At 34.4% G+C, this 17,077-nt stretch overlaps 2 protein-coding genes across 5 annotated transcripts; one reads left to right on the top strand and one right to left on the bottom strand.

The window, feature by feature from the left end:
- Positions 1–1,311: 1,311 nt before the first annotated feature.
- On the top strand, positions 1,312–9,741 carry LOC101896946 (ubiquinone biosynthesis O-methyltransferase, mitochondrial). Of its 4 annotated transcripts, XM_059124761.1 has the most exons (6): positions 1,312–1,533; positions 1,590–1,690; positions 1,762–1,947; positions 2,169–2,544; positions 2,613–2,772; positions 9,530–9,741. In XM_059124761.1, the coding sequence occupies exons 2-6, from the start codon at positions 1,674–1,676 to the stop codon at positions 9,640–9,642; spliced, it is 852 nt and encodes a 283-aa protein (XP_058980744.1). In that variant the 5' UTR covers positions 1,312–1,533; positions 1,590–1,673; the 3' UTR covers positions 9,643–9,741. The 4 variants fall into 4 exon arrangements, with proteins under 4 accessions (XP_058980744.1, XP_058980743.1, XP_011294272.3 ...); XM_059124760.1 differs by having other exon boundaries at positions 1,312–1,690; XM_011295970.3 differs by lacking the exons at positions 1,312–1,533; positions 1,590–1,690; positions 1,762–1,947; positions 2,169–2,544; positions 2,613–2,772 and adding exons at positions 6,581–6,911; positions 6,976–7,176; positions 7,243–7,612; positions 7,672–7,831.
- A 2,026-nt stretch (positions 9,742–11,767) lies between these two features.
- On the bottom strand, positions 11,768–12,793 carry LOC101895791 (M-phase phosphoprotein 6). The gene is made up of 2 exons (XM_005187769.4): positions 12,371–12,793; positions 11,768–12,306 (listed from the first exon to the last, which is right to left on the bottom strand). Exons 1-2 carry the CDS (start codon positions 12,477–12,479, stop codon positions 11,888–11,890), a joined length of 528 nt encoding a protein of 175 aa, XP_005187826.1. The 5' UTR covers positions 12,480–12,793; the 3' UTR covers positions 11,768–11,887.
- Between the last annotated feature and the right edge of the window lie 4,284 nt (positions 12,794–17,077).

The raw sequence follows: 17,077 nt of genomic DNA, 5'->3' as shown, positions 1-17,077 counted from the left end.
ATCGATTTATGTATGTCAGTCTGTCTGCATGTCCGTCCGTACATGTATTCTTGTGAACAAAATGTAGGTCGCATTTATTATCCGATTGAGACGAACTTTTGCAAACAATATTTATTTGACCCAAGGATGAACCCATGTTCATGCGTAATATGCACTCCAGAAGAATGATTTTTGGTACCGGACATCAGATACTACTGGAAAATACCTCTGTCAAATTTTATCGAGATCGGTACAGATTAGGATATAGCTCCCATATATATTTTTATCCGATATCAGGTTTATTGTGCACCAAATGATTAATATAAACCCAAATAGACTGAATTTTGGCAATAACAACTAAATTCATCCTATAAATTAGTACTTCAAATTTTGTGTAAATTGGTTTAGATATAGCTATAGCCCCCATACATATGTTTTATCCGATTTTGGGTTTAAAGTCCCTCACATGCGTAATATGCATTCCACAACAATGATCTTTGGTACCAGACATCAGATACAGCTCTGAAATAAGTGTTTGAAATTTGTTCAAGATCGGTTCAGATTTGGATATATCTTCGATACGTAACTTTAACTGATTTCGGGTTAATTGTGGACCAAATGACCAATATCTGTCAAAAAGTCCTGAATTTTGGTATACATGACCGAATTCAGTCTAGAAGCAAGTACATCAAATTTGGAGAAAATCGGCTATTGCTACCACATATATGTTTCATCCGATTTGGAGTTTAAGTCCAATGATATTTGGTACCAGATAACTTAAAAAAACTCGGAAATACCTTTGCCAAATTTTATCGAGAACGGCTAAGATATAGCTCCCATATGCATCCTTAATCCGATTTCAGGTTTATTGTGCAAATAATGACAAATATCAGCCCAAATGGAGTGAATATGATATATGCAACTCGGCTCCGAAATAAATTTTTTAATCTCCTTCTCGAAGTGATATAAATTTACTCTATAGCAAATTATAACTCCCTTAAAGCCAAATGTTGATAGGTGGTATGATCTACTTCAAATAAATTCTTTTGTTACGAGAGCTCTACTGCATAGTGGTATCATATGGTTGGCCCCGCCCGACTTTAGATTTTTCCTTACTGGTTTGTTACTCTGTCAATGTTAGTTTGCTTTATATTATATCCGATAGCGTTGGTTGGAATTCAAAGAAAAGGAAAATATGAAATAAAAAATACTACATTTTCTTTGTAGAACTTTTCATTTGAACTTTTTATAGAATATGCATTGAATCTCTAACCCCTGTTCTGCACCAAACTCAGTTTCTAGATAAGCTTTTATACATTTTTAAAAATTACTTAAAAATTCGCAAATTAGTAACTCCGCCTTTTACTTTTACGACAGATAACCAACCCATCGACGCCATATATATCCTTGTGCTGGAAAAACTCTAACATGAAAATGCAGAATCGCAATGCACTGCACTGCCAGCTGAGATAAGAGGCAAACATATTTTCGCCTTTAATTTGTATGATAAATTAAGATTCTATTATAAGATTGCAAATTATTATCTTAGTCACGGTACGAAGGAATGTTGAAGTAATTGCAAATACAATTGTGTTGTTGCTGGTTTTCAGTACACATGATAAACGAATTACAAAGTCTTAATTGAATTGTATATTCTTACCAATCATAGTGATGTTACTCTTCATGCCATCGACATGGCTGCGGGTATCAGGTATTTGATTTCCATTAACAAATTATTAAATTTTCATTTTAAAAAGTAACAACATGTTTTATTGTTGATAGGAAGATGCAATTGTTTTGCGCTCAAAATAAATTTGCATTGAGACACTTGCAAACAGGCCCCAATAAGTTAGTTTTCAATTTAAAACGTAGCGACAAAAAAGAAGTGGAACATCATTCAAAATTAGCCAACAGTTGGTGGGATATTCCAGGGCCAGTACCAGGCCTACATACCCTCAATGAAATAAGGTAAGTGATGGTGTATATATTTTTCCAGATCCAGCAAGAATGTAAACATGTAACTACAATAAGCGAACAGAGCGAAAAATAAACAGTTTTATGTGCTCTGTTCCAGAATCTATTAAATTTTGAGCGTTTTTTCGATATCATAAAGGAAAAGTCTGTTATTGTAATAAAAAGTTGTACAATCTTGCAGTTCTGAAACACAGCAATGCTTTTAATTCCCACAGAGTACCCTTCATATGTGATGGCCTAATTGGCCAGGGGAAAATATCACCAAATTTGCAACACAAACAAAATATTCTATCCAATCAAAATATTTTGGAAATTGGTTGTGGTGGCGGTATATTAACCGAAAATCTGGCCCGTTGGGGTGCTCATGTTACTGCCTTGGATTTAAGTGAAGATATGATTGCAATTGCCCGAAAACATTTGCTCAATGATCCAGACCTTGCTATGGCCAATCGTATACAATACAAAGTTGAGTCTATAGAGGAGCATGCTATGGCTATAAAGAATTATTACGATGCCATTGTTATTTCAGAAGTTTTGGAGCATATCGATGAGAAAATCGAATTCTTGGCAGCTGGTGTTGAGACTTTAAAGGTAGGTAAATATTTTTTTTATTTTTAGTTTTGTCTTATTTAAATAAAAGTAGCTTTGTATTGTTGTAGCCGGGAGGATCAATTTTCATAACCACTTTAAATAAAACACTTACCATGTGGCTGGTTGGTGTAGTTTTTGGGGAATACATTTATCGAGCTATACCAATTGGAACACATCATTATGGTAAAATGATATCACCGCAGGATGTCGAAAGGATACTGAAGAAATGTAAGTTATATACAATTTTTACAGTTATATACAATTTTGGAGCAGAGCTACTCCAGAACCTGCAAGAATCCACTAATTTAGCAATTTTTGTCGATATCATAAATGGAAAATCGGTTATCGTTGCAAAAAATAGTAGATTCTTGCAGGTACTGTAACAAAGCATACTTGTTCAAGTCATTGTAGAATTAAGAAGGTAAACTTGTGCCATCATCTACCCTACAGTTAATATCCATTCCAACAGGTGAAAACCCCTTTAAAAATAAAAGTATTCGGATTCATTATTCAAGCGGCAATGCTAAATGAGCATATACCAAACCTTTAAGCTTTATAGACACCTTTCTGTATATATTGTAATTTTCCAGTACAAAGTTTGGGACAATTATGTTGAACTAGTGACAAAAATCATGAAAATTCCCGATATTGGATAGTACCGTAACATTGGAGGATATAGAAAAACGACCATATTTGGATCCCATTTTAGAATATAAATATAGAATCTTAAACGAATCCGTTAGAAAAAGTGTATAATATCATAAGAATGGGAAATATCGTTAGATGGGGGCTATAGGAAATAGTGAACTTATATAGTCAATTGTATGCTACAGTGGTTGGTATCTATTGGGAACATCAACAATAAAATTTGAAACACTTCTGTTGAAAAATGTGGCTTTAATCTTCAAAATACTGAATGTCGTGAGGTACCGTCATATGGGGACTATAGGAAAACGTGGGTCTATATAGACAATGTTTTGCCACAAGAGGTACAAAATATTACGATCTCTAAATACCGAATATAAAAAAAATGCCATTAGAAAATGTCGCCTTAATTGACAAAACACCGAATATCGGGAGGCACCGTAATATGGGGCTATACGAAAACCTGGACCTACCTTCCCAGTATTCAGTCCTCGACATAATAAGCCAGTAATAAGTACTTATACTAACTTCTGCCAACTCCTTCTATTTTTGGCCGATTTTTATATGAACACGCGACATAGTGCGTCGTAGGTCCGTAGATCAAAACATTAACAGAAAATAATTTACCTCATAGAACAAGAAAGAATTATCGAATTTTGTTCCAACTTTGTTAGACCTAATATATTTATCAGTGCAAGGTCAGGTGTAAGAATGGACAATATCGAATGACTCCTTCGGGGAGTCCCCCAAAAAGAAATCGACATTTTTAATAACCAAAACTTTCATAGAATACTAAATGGAAAACCACTTCCCTTCAAACTTCGAACATTCCAATATATCTTCTAACACAAGATCTGTTGTGAAGATTAATTTATTGACCCACTCCTTCTGGTAGTACAAAAGGTGAAAATGTTGAGTAACTAAAATACTCATAAAAAGAGGAAATAAGGTTTCGGTTCTCTTCAAATAAAAGGCGAAATAAGTCAGCGATCAAACTTGGTATACCTAAATATTTCGCTCAACCAGAGATCTTGTGTGAATATGGAAATTATAGACCCAATCTTTCTGATACCAGCCCCACGAGTTGTCAAAATTTTGTATAATTATAAATAACATGCGAAATAATTATTGGGATATGACATATCACTCCTCTTGGTATCTCCTCCACAAAAGGTTTTGATTAACAACTATTCCCATAAAATTGAAAATTAGGATTCAATTTTCTTTAAATATTTAGGTTCAAAATCTTTCTTTAAGCGTGAAAACGGAATACTTCAATCCACAAAATTGCAAACAAATTATTCAAAATTTTGACCTTTTGTGGGGGAGTTACACGAAGGAATGGTCCGATCTCTACCATATTTATAACAGATCTTAACTTGAAAGAAACGCGGAATTAACATCGGATTCCATTTATACTATTGAGATGTGTCAGAATGGAATTCGCGTTTTATGAGCTTCATGGAAATTCAAAATTTTGACACTTCGTGCGGGAGGTACTCGATCTAAATTTGATAATAATATTACGATGTACAAAGTTTGGACCAAATCGGAAACTCCCTTCGTAATCGTGAGCACCAGCCATGCAGACGGACATCGCTAGATCGACTCCAAAACGGATGTGGATTAGGGTCTAAAACCGTTATTTCAATAAAGAACGTTTTGGCCTTCTGCAATTGTATCATTATTGAACCTAATTAGAATTTCCCTCTTTAATAAAAGATTGATTATAAACCTTAAGCTGTGAAAAGACATTCTTATTTCTGTTCATAAGCCTAAATTTAAACTAGTGATTGATTTTCTTGCTGTGAATGTATATGTGCTACATTGGTCATCACTGACCTAAATATTAATTGTTTTTATACCAATTGAAATTTAAATCCACATTTAACCAGTAAAGAAAGTCTTAAAGTCGGGCGGGGCTGACTTTATGATACCCTACACCACTTTGCTGATTTACTAGAGCTCCGCATAACAATTAAAAGTTTTTATAGGAGAATTCAATCATACACGCTATGATTATAATTATAATTTAAAGTTCAAAGGACTAAATATGCCGATGCATTTGTATCTTTTAAATTCTGACTTGTTTTGCCCAATTGGTGCACAATTAATTTGAAATCGGATAAAAATATATATGGGAGCTATATCCAAATCGAAACCGATCTCGATAAAATTTGGCAAAGATATTTCTGAGCTGTATTTCATATATTTCCCTGAATATCGTTGTTACGGATTGCATATTACGGCTGTGGGTAACAAATATGACAAATCGGATGAACAGTATATATGGGAGCTATAGCTATATCTGAACCGACCTTCACCAAATTTGACATACTAGCTTCTAGACTCAATTCGGTCGTAAGTGCCAAATTTCATCCAATTTGGGCAAATAGTAGACGTTTGGTGCACAATTAAAGGTAAATCGGGCGAAGTTATATATGGGAGCTATATCCAAATCTGAACCGATCTCAATAAAATTTAGCAAATGTATTTCTGAGCTGTATTTGATATATTTCCCCAAATATTGTTGTTACAGAGTGCATATTACGGCTGCGAACGACAAAAATAGCAAATCGGATGAAAAATATATATGGGAGCTGTAGCTATATCTGAACCGATTTCAATCAAATTTGGCATACTTATTTTCATGCTTAATTTGGTTGTATGTGCAAAATTCCATACTATTCGGGCTGATATTACACGTTTGGTGCACAATAAAAGGCAAATCGGACGAAGATATATATGGGAGCTATATCCAAATTTTGACCGATTATCTCCAATTTCAATAGGGTTCGTCCTTGGGCCAAACAAATGATTAGTGCCAAATTTCATCTGGATAGGGCAATAAATGCGATCTGTACTTTGTTTACAAAAATACATGGACAGACGGACGGACGGACATGCATAAATCGTCTCAGAATGTGATTCTATGCAGATCATCAAAAGGAACTATGGGTCTATCTTGTTTCCTTTTGCCTGTTACAAACAAATGCACAAACACATAATACCCTGACCACCTTGTGGTGTAGGGTATAAAAACGGAAATTGTTCATTACACCGTTTACTATATGCAAAGAAGAAGTGCGACACGATAAACGTTTACACTTCTCGGGAGAGATATTTATCATTTTAATGGCGTTTACAATTAAATTGATTAAATCCAATTAAACAAACTGGATCAAATTATGAATATTAAATCAAGTATTAGTGTCAATGGATTTGCTCTACTTAATTTCTTTGCTTAACTTGTAAAATAAGCATTTACTGGAGTGTGCCAGATAAAAATGTGATGTAAATTGATTTCAGAATTACATAATTGAAAATCTTAAATTTTATTGTAAACATCAAATTATTATCTTAAAAAAATTAGGACATTCGAAGTGTTTGTATTAATTTTTATATATTGTTTAAGACACATCCTATTATTAGGCCTTTGTCGCTGACACATTATCTTCCACAACAACAACAACACAATAACGATGTTGTGTTTGAAAACAAAGTTATTAACCGTTTAATTTATGCATATAGCATATATAGGTGTGTGTGTGTGTATTAATACCTTGAACTAGATTATAATCTTTTAACAGAACTTCCTTATCGAAGGCTACATGGTATCTTATGCGGAGTGGATTAAAACACTTTAACTTTGATCACGATCACAACAACATGTCGCTTCAATTTCTAAAGAGAATTAATCTGGGGCTAACTCAAAGCAAGAGGTATAATTGCGAACTTTTTTTCTGATATTCAAATATAAAAATAATACATTTATATACATAGCAGAGTTCAATTTGAATCCTTGGGCCTTCGGACTGGACTGCGCAAGGTGCAAACGAATTCTGATAAAAGAGAAAGTGTTAAAGATCAAACATTTAATTTAAGTGAACATACCAAAAGTGATGTGAAACACCATTCCAACTTGGCCATAGATTGGTGGAATGTCACAGGACCTATGCGGGCTCTACATTCCTATAACAAATTAAGGTAATGTGCGATAGAATTTAAAACAAAACTCGGTGGCTCAATTGAAATCTCACTACCTTTCTTTAGAGTTCCATTCATCTGTGATGGCTTACAACGTCAAGGAAAGCTGTTGTCAGTTGATAACGCTTCTCAGGAAATCTTAAAAAATCAAAAAATTTTGGAAATTGGTTGTGGCGGTGGTATCCTTACCGAAAATTTGGCAAGTTTGGGAGCCAATGTTACAGGTTTGGATTTAAGTGAAAATTTAATTGCCCTAGCCCAGGGACATTTGTCACAGCAACCAAAATTATTGCCGCGCATTCAGTACCGAAGGGAACCAATTGAATTACATGCCCATGCCAAGGAGAATTTTTATGATGCTGTAGTTATTTCGGAAGTTTTAGAGCATATTGATGATAAAATTAGTTTCTTAACTTCAAGTATCAGCACTGTTAAGGTAATATGTTTGGTGGCTGAATGATATTTTATAATAATATTCCTAAACATTCTATACAGCCCGGAGGATCAATATTTATAACAACGCTAAACAAAACCATTTCAATGTGGTTGGTGGGTGTTTTATTTGGCGAATATGTGCTACAGTCCATACCGATTGGTACACATCAATACAATAAAATGATATCTCCAGCAGATGTCGAACGTATTTTGAAGACAAGTGAGTTGAAAATAAGAAATATTTAAACAAATTTATGTCACCATATTTTTTAATGGTAAAACTATTGAAGGAAGGAAGGACAATACTTCAAAAACAATATAACAACCATGCCAAATTTTGACTAGTAAAATACAAAACTAGTAAAGAAGCTGTAAGTTCGGCCGGTCCGAACTTTGAATACCCTCCACCATTTGCAACGAATTTAGCAATTTTCCAAAAAATAAAATCCGTTAGAAATTCTGTTAAAATTGGAAAAAAATCCGAATGTAGCCATTATATTAGGGTCTATACGACAACGTGGACCTGCATAGTTAACTTTTGTCATAAGCTATTACAACATTCAAATGCGTAACTTTAAAAGAATCGGTAAATAATGTCGCTAATATAAGTTGTGTTCCAGAACCTGCAAATTAGTACTAATTAGCACTAATTCTGCTACAACGCGTTCCCGTACTCCAAAAACTAGCAAAACTTGCAGCTCTCTCGAGAAAAAAATGGCGCTGAGTGGTGCACATTTCTGCTTGTTTTAGCTACATGAATTTTGCTGAGCAGAAATGTGCAACTTGTAAATTTGACATTTAATTGGCAGGGGTAACAAGGTTGAAAAATGTATTGATACATTTCAATAAAGAAAATGATCAACTTGAAAACTAAAGGAAAAACTAATATTTGTCGTGCAAAAAACAAAAAGAGAAAATATGGAGCAACTGATGTATTCACTTTTGGATGATTCCAGCAGTGAAGAGGACTGGCTGAATGAGGAATCAGATTATTAATTATTATTATAAATTATTCAATACTCATTTTTTAAATGTTGGCGCTCTTTTTAGTAAGGTTTCACCAGTCCGTTTTAGGTTGCTTACTTTTGGAATTTTGACATTTTATCGCATTTCTGCTAATTTTCCGTTCCCTTATTTTTTGAGCAAACCTAAATGAGAATGACATTTCGAACTGTTCTCTCTTCTGCTAGTTTTACTACTAAAAAAGTACTGGAACACAACTATAATCAAAATTCCTAATATCGAGAGATGGGGGCTATACGAAGACGTGGACCTGCACAGACAATTTTCTGTCATAGGCTGTAGCATTCATTTCGAACTTCAAATACCAAATTTGAAATAATTCCGGTGAATAATGTGGCTAAAATCAAAAAAATACCGAATATAGAGAGGTACCGTTATATGAGGACTATACGAAGACGTGAAAATGCATAGACAATTTCCTGTCATAGGCTGTAGCATTCATTTCGAATTTCAAATACAAAATTTGAAACAATTCCGGTGAATAGTGTCGCTAAAATCATGAAAATATTGAAAATAAGGACGTACAATTATATGGGGGCTATACCAAAACGTGGACCTGCACGGACAATTTTCTGTCATAGGCTGTAGTATCCATTGCGAACTTCAAATGCCAAATTTGAAACATTTCCAGTGAATAATGTCTCTAAAATCATCAAAATACTGAAAATAGGAAGGTACCATTATATGGGGGCTATACCAAAACGTGAACCCAAATTCTCATATCTCATTTTTCGCTATAAAAATTGCAATTTATGCAATTATTGTAATCTTAAAACAAATTATTGGCACATGATTTTGAAATACTCAATCGGAAACTATTTAACATACTTTACAATCGAAAAACGAAACCTTTAAACGTACGGTTTAATTTTTAAGTTTGTTTTCTTTTTTGCAGTGAACTGTGATACAGTGCTTATAAGGGGCAGCTCTTACAACTTTTTCCGAAACACATGGCGTTGGACTGACAGCACATCGATGTTTTATGCACTTCATGCCGTTAAAAAATGAAGTATAATTATAATAATGGATTTAAAATAAAAACACAAATTTATTTCAAAATTATAAACAAACAAATTAAAAAGTGTCGGTTATGCTGACAAAGATATACCCTCAGCCTATGTTCTATTATTCAAATATACTTTGACTTCTGTGACGATTATTCAAAATGTTGACCCTCTAAGGAGTAGGTTCCCAAGGAATGGGCCAATATTGTATATTTCGCATCGAAATTAATAAATATGATATAAATATTGCGACATGCCAGGTTTGGACTATATTGGTTACTTCATTCACTTTATATGATATATGTAATAACTCTTATAATGTGGGAGAGGTATCAGATATAGTCGACCGATGTATTCCATTTTCATACTTTATCCAATACAGATAAAAATATTGGTATGGTCATTTTGTGACTAGCAAATCGAACATTTATATCCAATTTTATGCGGAATCATAAATTCCATATTCATTTCAGGTTTCTGGTTGAAGGAAATATTTAGAAATAGCAAGTTGTAGAAAATGGCTGACTTGTTTCATAAGTTATCACAGATAAGAGTATTGAACATTGTGAGCCTATGTGGTTGAGGTATCAGAAGGGGTTCGCAGAGATATATCATCTTCACAACAGATCTTGTGTGAAACTTGAAGGGAATTGAATGCTTATTTCGCTTTCTTTGAGCGTTTTGTTTTTCAAAATCTTGGACTCTATGTGGGTAAGTTGCCATAAAAAATCGTCCGATCTCTTGTGCTCATGAAAATATTGAAATGAACCAAGTCTGAATGGAATCGGATGTTAATTTCGCGTTTTATGAACTTCACGGATATTCAAAATTGTGAACCTTTGGGGGGAGATACAACAAGAATCGTGCCGATATATTCCATCTTTACAGAAGATCTTGTTTTAGTAGAAATAATGGGAATTGTGAAATTTGAAGAGAACCGGATGCTTATATCGGATATTATGATCGTTTTGGTTATTCAAAATTTTAGGCCTTTGTGAGGGAGGTACCAGAAGGAATGGACCGATCTCCATCATCTTTATAAAAAGTCTTGTGTTTAGGGAAGTATTGAGATGGACAAAGTCTGAATGCGATCGTTTGCTAATTTCGCGTTTTATGAGCTTCATGATTGCTCAACATTTTTACCCTTTGTGTGGGAGGTACCAGAAGGAGTGGATGGGTGTATTTCACCTTCACACCACACCTTGAGTTAATAAAAATATTGTGATGTGTGAAATATGAAGAGAATCGGATGTTTATTTCGGATTTTATGGTCGTTTTGGTTGCTCAAAACTTTGACCTTTAGTGAGGGAGGTACCAGAAGGAATGATCCGATCCCTACCAATTTTATAACAAATCTTGAGTTGATGGAAATATTGAAATGTGCCAAGTCTGAATGGAATCGGATGTTAATTTCGTGTTGTATGAGCTACATGGATATTCAAAATGTTGACACTTTGTGGAGGAGGTGCCCTACCAATTTTATAACAAATCTTGAGTTGATCGAAATATTGAAATGTGCCAAGTCTGAATGAAATCGAATGTTAATTTCGTGTTGTATGAGCTACATGGATATTCAAAATGTTGAAACTTTATGGAGGAGGTGCCCTACTTTAAACCAACACCTAAATTAATCGCTTTATAAAAATTCAGCAATTATTTGAGATAAAACCAGTAAAGAAAGTCCCATTTGGGCAAATATTACACGTTTGGTGCACAATAAAAGGCAAATCGGACGAAGGTGTAAATGGGAGCTATACCCAAATCTGAACCGATCTCGATAAAATTTTGGAAAGGTATTTCTGTGCTGTTTTTGATATATTTCCCCAAAAATTGTTACAGAGTGAATTTGACATACTTATTTCCAGGCTTAATTTGATGGTATATTGAAAATATACCATCGAAATGTGTAGACAAGTCTTAATTAAATAAAATAAATTTATTTAAAAATTACACAAATCTGTGGTTTAGTTTTCAAAAAAGATATAAATAAAATGCATTCTAATCTTTAAAATAAGCTATTTAAAAATCTCATTAAGTTTGCTGCTTCTTCTAATAAGATCATTGCAATTACAGCCCTTATAAACAGATGTTTTCGTATGTAATGTATACCCCTTCATACACATTCACACTTCTGTTTTTCTTGCAAAGCATTTATATTATATCAAATATAAACAAACTATAATAAAGGAAACAGTCAATTTGTTATAATACCTAATTACTAATTATATGTATATTCTATTAATCTCTAACTAATTATCATCCTCGCTGGGTTTCATAAATTTTCCTTTTCGCTTTTTCCCCGCAAAACCACCTTGATTTGGTTGCGCCTCATTTGCATCTACGTCTTTCATGTGTCTCTTTTGTGCATTGACTTTTTTGTATTTATTGAATTTATTTTCCATTGTACGACCCGCACCAGCCGCCTTAGCATCGTGATAGAACTTAGCCATATCTTCATTCGAAACATCTGTGCTCTGTTCGTGACGTTTCGTGGCTTCTTTTTCAGCTTTTTCCAGTTCCAAAAGTCTTTCGATTTCCGGATTCATACCACGAAAACTTAAACGGCCCTCAATGAGATTTTCGCAATGCACAAAACTGGGTTCCGTAATGAAATTTGATTTACTGTTCTTCATGCGTTCGGTAATTTCGCTGGAATACATTTCACGTCCTAAAATGAATTGTTGTTATTTTGTTATAATATACCATAAATTTCATGTGCCCATGTAACTCACCCTCGGCGGCCTCAATTTCTTTGTTGACCTTCTCCTTGGTTCGCTGCATGAACTTCATTTCCAATATTCCCTTGGAAAGCTTAGGTTTGCTTGAATTTTTGTTGGCCATTTTTATTCTATTCAACCGTAGATGATTTAATTTAAAATTTGATTATTTACAAATGTTTAAAGGCGAGACCTGCGGCTATGGCACCGCGTGTTGAGAAAAAGAAATTGTAAACAAACAATTGGTTCAAAGAAAGTATTCAATGAAAGAGCCCATTTCTTCAACTAGTTCCTTTGGTTGAGATAGTTCTTTTTTCACTATGTAGGTGTAAAATCGCCATGAGCATTCACAGAGTCCATATTTACATAAGGCAATCCTGTCACAATTGTCAGTTTTTATGTAGAAGAGATTGTTGAAAACTGAGGGAGGAATCTCTATTTTCCTCAGCTCTCTCGCCGACAAAATTACATTTCCTAAAATTATAATTTTCCAATGTAAATTAATTGAAACTTTAAAGTTGACGCTACCCTCTGACTTTCATAAATCTAGTGGTTTACATTTCTGTGTCTATATACATTCAAAAAGGGATAAAAATAAAGCTCAGCTGATGTTTGCTATATTCTTACCATGGTAGAAGAATACAGGTAGTCGCATCGACACAGCTGCTGGGACAATGAACTATCAACCTAATTTTGGAATTGAAATTTTTGAATGAACAATTATTTCAATTTGTAAAAATTAAAAAAAAATGCATATTCTAACAACCAGTGTCGTATACACTGCATCCCTTTGAAGATGAGTGGCTTTTTTGTTGCATTTTAAGTAGCCACATACTTCCCGTTAATAATGGTAAATGTTTCTTTATAAAATCATATTCCAATCTGAACCCATTTCAATGTAATTTGACAAAATTTACTTTTACAATAAATTTCGTCACACCTTTCATATTTCATTGAAATTGGAGGTACATACAGTGCTTGGTGCCACAAACATGTGAAATCGGCCGTAATATATATATGGGAGCTATACCCAACCTAAACCGATTTCAGTATAATTTTTTTGGTACCAAATTTCGTCTCTTTGCCGAATTTCATTGGAATCGGACATACGTATCGTATTTGTGCATCAAATATGTTAAATCGGCCAAAAATATATATGGGAAGTATAACCAAATCTGAACCGATTTCAAATAATTTGACAATTATTTTTCCAAATTTCATTGGAATCGAAGATACGCATCGTGTTTGGTACATCGAATAAACGAAATCGGTCGAAAATATATATGGCAGCTATATCGGCTTAAGTTCAGTTTAGGGGCTATGCTTGGATTGACCTGAAATTTTTACCACAGGTAGGTATTTGTAACCTGATTACGGCAATATAATTTTTTTGTGGGGGAAATACCCGGTTACCCGGTTATTCGACCCAAAAGTTCGGATACAACATCCGGTTTATATCCGGTTCTACGTAACCGATATCAATAATATGGGTATCATTTGAAAACTGGAACCGGTTTCGGAGAAATTTAGGAAAATTTGCATTTTTGTATGAGTAATTTTTGAAAAACCCATAAAAACTCGAAAATGGACCCATTAAGATTTTCTCCTCTAGGGTATGTCCAACACCGGCTACGCGATCCATAGTTTTTCTAAAAATTGTAATTTTTGTAAGTAGCCGGCCTTCGGCCGGGGCTTAAGATTTTTTCCTCTGGGGTATGTCCAACACCGGCTACGCGATCCATAGTTTTTCTAAAAATTGTAATTTTTGTAAGTAGCCGGCCTTCGGCCGAGGCTTAAGATTTTCTCCTCTGGGGTATGTCCAACACCGGCTACGCGATCAATAGTTTTCTAAAAATTGTAGTTTTCGTAAATAGACCCTATAATGGGTCCATTTTCGAGTTTTTATGGGTTTTTCAAAAAGTACTCATATAAAAATGCAAATTTTCCAAAATTTCTCCGAAACCGGTTCCAGCAACCGTCATATGACCACTTGTTGGATAGGTATTTTCATAAGCTTTCAAATGATACCCATATTATATATCGGTTACGTAGAACCGGATACAAACCGGATGTTGTATTCGAACTTTTGGGTCGAATAACCGGGTATTTCCCCCACAAAAAAATTACATTGCCGTAATCAGGTTACAAATACCTACCTGCGGTAAAAATTTCAAAATGATCCGAGCATAGCCCCTAAACATACTATCGAAAAACACCACTGGATACAGCATTAAGAAGTCACCAATGTGAGTAAACATTTATTTTCCAACATCAATTATCTCTATTTTTTGTTGATCGACGAATTTTTGTGTCAGCAAAACCAAGGAGCCAATAGCTCGTCCAGGTGTTTGTGGAGTTCGTCCATTTTTATCTCGTTCTGTGTTTGATAGCTGTTGTTGTCGGGGCGTTTCATATCCAGCACCACCATTGCTTGGTGGACACGACTTTTTCGGTGTATTTTCTGGCGTTTCCATCTTTGCAAATTATCACAATATATCAGCAAATAGTCCTGCTATTACTACGTCCCGTTTTCGAATCGTCTTTTACACCGTAAACGTGTTTATTTTTATATTTTTAAGAATTAAATTCTAAATTTGGCGCTTGAGAAATACTAGCGCCATTTGGATTTTATTTTTTTCTCCTTTCATTCATTCATTTCATTGACATTTCCATGTTCATGAAAAGTTCGTGGCCGTTGGTTTTCACGCCGCCGAACCTTTGCCTTATATGCCGCCGGCTGCTATGCCAAATAACGCGATAAAGGGCAAAATAGAATAAGCGATATTATAGTTATTACAGTTTGGATTGCTTATGTCAACAAGTCAAATCATATGGAAATGTGTTAGGATTTACTTTTGTCATGGTGATCAAAAAGATTGACGTTAATTAATAATTTTGTGCCTTTTAATACTGTTTTAATCATGGTACAATGATATCAAGGTAGGGCTATGATACCATATGATTTTAATTTTTTTTATTTTCTTGGCTTAATCATCTTTATTTGTTTATGTATGTGTTTTCTTTTCAATAACAAAAAAAAAATGTTTAGAAAACTTCAAATTTGGGTGTTTTCAAAATGTTTATTTCAACGTATGCATCGACAAAATCTAGAGTTTTTGTAGCGAAATAATCCTTTAAGCTGCCTCAGACACACCAACAGCTGGCCCAACTTGTCACTTTTAAGTTGTATGAAAAAGTTGGTCGGTCTCCTCGCACGTACCAACTTTTCATACAACTGTTGAACCAACTTTTCATTTACAAAGTATTTTTGAAGCGTCAACATAAACTCGGATGCTCTTGCGCTACTTGGAATTGATATAATTTTAGAGGAAGAAGAAGAAAAAAATGTGGTCAAAGCAGTGGTTCATAAACAGAAATAAATTTTTTCTATAAAATCGCGCATTGACGCTTCCTCTTCGCAATCACTCATTTTTATTTATGTTTTATTTTAGTTTTTTTTCTTGTTTTGTTTTATGATTATGTTTTGTTTTCGTTTCTCTTCTTGCGCTCAGCGCTCAGCTTATGTATGTGCTGCTTCACCAAAGTCAAGACATAAAAGAAGAAAACTCTGAAGTTGGTACAACTTGGCCTCGCACGCACCAACAGTTGGCCCAACTTACGAAATTATCAAAAATTTTTGATATTTCCAACCAACTTTCGAAAAAGTTGTACAACTAGCCCTCTGACACACCAACTGTTGGCCAAACTTGTGACAAGTTGGTACAACTATTGGTGCGTCTGAGGGCTAGTTGTACAACTTTTTCGAAAGTTGGCCCAACTTGTGACAAGTTGGTACAACTATTGGTGCGTCTGAGGGCTAGTTGTACAACTTTTTCGAAAGTTGGCCCAACTTGTGACAAGTTGGTACAACTATTGGTGCGTCTGAGGGCTAGTTGTACAACTTTTTCGAAAGTTGGTTGAAGTTGGTTTGAAATATCAAAAATTTTTTATAATTTCGTAAGTTGGGCCAACTGTTGGTGCGTGCGAGGCCAAGTTGTACCAACTTCAGTGTTTTCTTCTTATATGTTTTGACTTTGGTGAAGCAGCACATACATAAGCTGAGCGCTGAGCGCAAGAAGAGAAACGAAAACAAAACATAATCATAAAACAAAACAAGAAAAAATAAACTAAAATAAAACATAAATAAAAATGAGTGATTGCGAAGAGGAAGCGTCAATGCGCGCGAAGAGGAAGCGTCAATGCGCTTCAGTGTTTTCTTCTTTTATGTCTTGACTTTGGTGAAGCAGCACATACATAAGCTGAGCGCTGAGCGCAAGAAGAGAAACGAAAACAAAACATAATCATAAAACAAAACAAGAAAAAAAACTAAAATAAAACATAAATAAAAATGAGTGATTGCGAAGAGGAAGCGCGATTTTATAGAAACAATTTATTTCTGTTTATGAACCACTGCTTTGACCACATTTTTTTCTTCAGCTTTTTCTTTCTCTGCAGTTGTCTTTCTACTTCTTCCTCTAAAATTATATCAATTCCAAGTAGCGCAAGAGCATCCGAGTTTATGTTGACGCTTCAAAAATACTTTGTAAATGAAAAGTTGGTTCAACAGTTGTATGAAAAGTTGGTACGTGCGAGGAGACCGACCAACTTTTTCATACAACTTAAAAGTGACAAGTTGGGCCAGCTGTTGGTGTGTCTGAGGGCAGCTTAAAGGATTATTTCGCTACAAAAACTCTAGATTTTGTCGATGCATACGTTGAAATA

Source organism: Musca domestica, unplaced genomic scaffold (genome assembly GCF_030504385.1).
Source record: "Musca domestica strain aabys unplaced genomic scaffold, Musca_domestica.polishedcontigs.V.1.1 3, whole genome shotgun sequence".
NCBI classification, from domain to species: domain Eukaryota; kingdom Metazoa; phylum Arthropoda; class Insecta; order Diptera; family Muscidae; genus Musca; species Musca domestica.
The sequence above is the reverse complement of the archived record's forward strand: the minus strand, read 5'-3'. Positions and strand labels throughout refer to the sequence as shown.

What these genes read in the sequence shown, in the direction of transcription:
- LOC101895791 (XM_005187769.4), bottom strand. Translation starts at nt 12,479, where the DNA reads ATGGCCAACAAAAATTCAAGCAAACCTAAGCTTTCCAAGGGAATATTG. An exon ending in AGAAATTGAGGCCGCCGAGG is followed by an intron (nt 12,307 to 12,370) that starts GTGAGTTACATG and finishes AATTCATTTTAG; the next exon opens with GACGTGAAATGTATTCCAGC.
- LOC101896946 (XM_011295968.3), top strand. Translation starts at nt 6,811, where the DNA reads ATGCGGAGTGGATTAAAACACTTTAACTTTGATCACGATCACAACAAC. An exon ending in GGGCTAACTCAAAGCAAGAG is followed by an intron (nt 6,912 to 6,972) that starts GTATAATTGCGA and finishes TTATATACATAG; the next exon opens with CAGAGTTCAATTTGAATCCT. An exon ending in CAAGTATCAGCACTGTTAAG is followed by an intron (nt 7,613 to 7,671) that starts GTAATATGTTTG and finishes CATTCTATACAG; the next exon opens with CCCGGAGGATCAATATTTAT.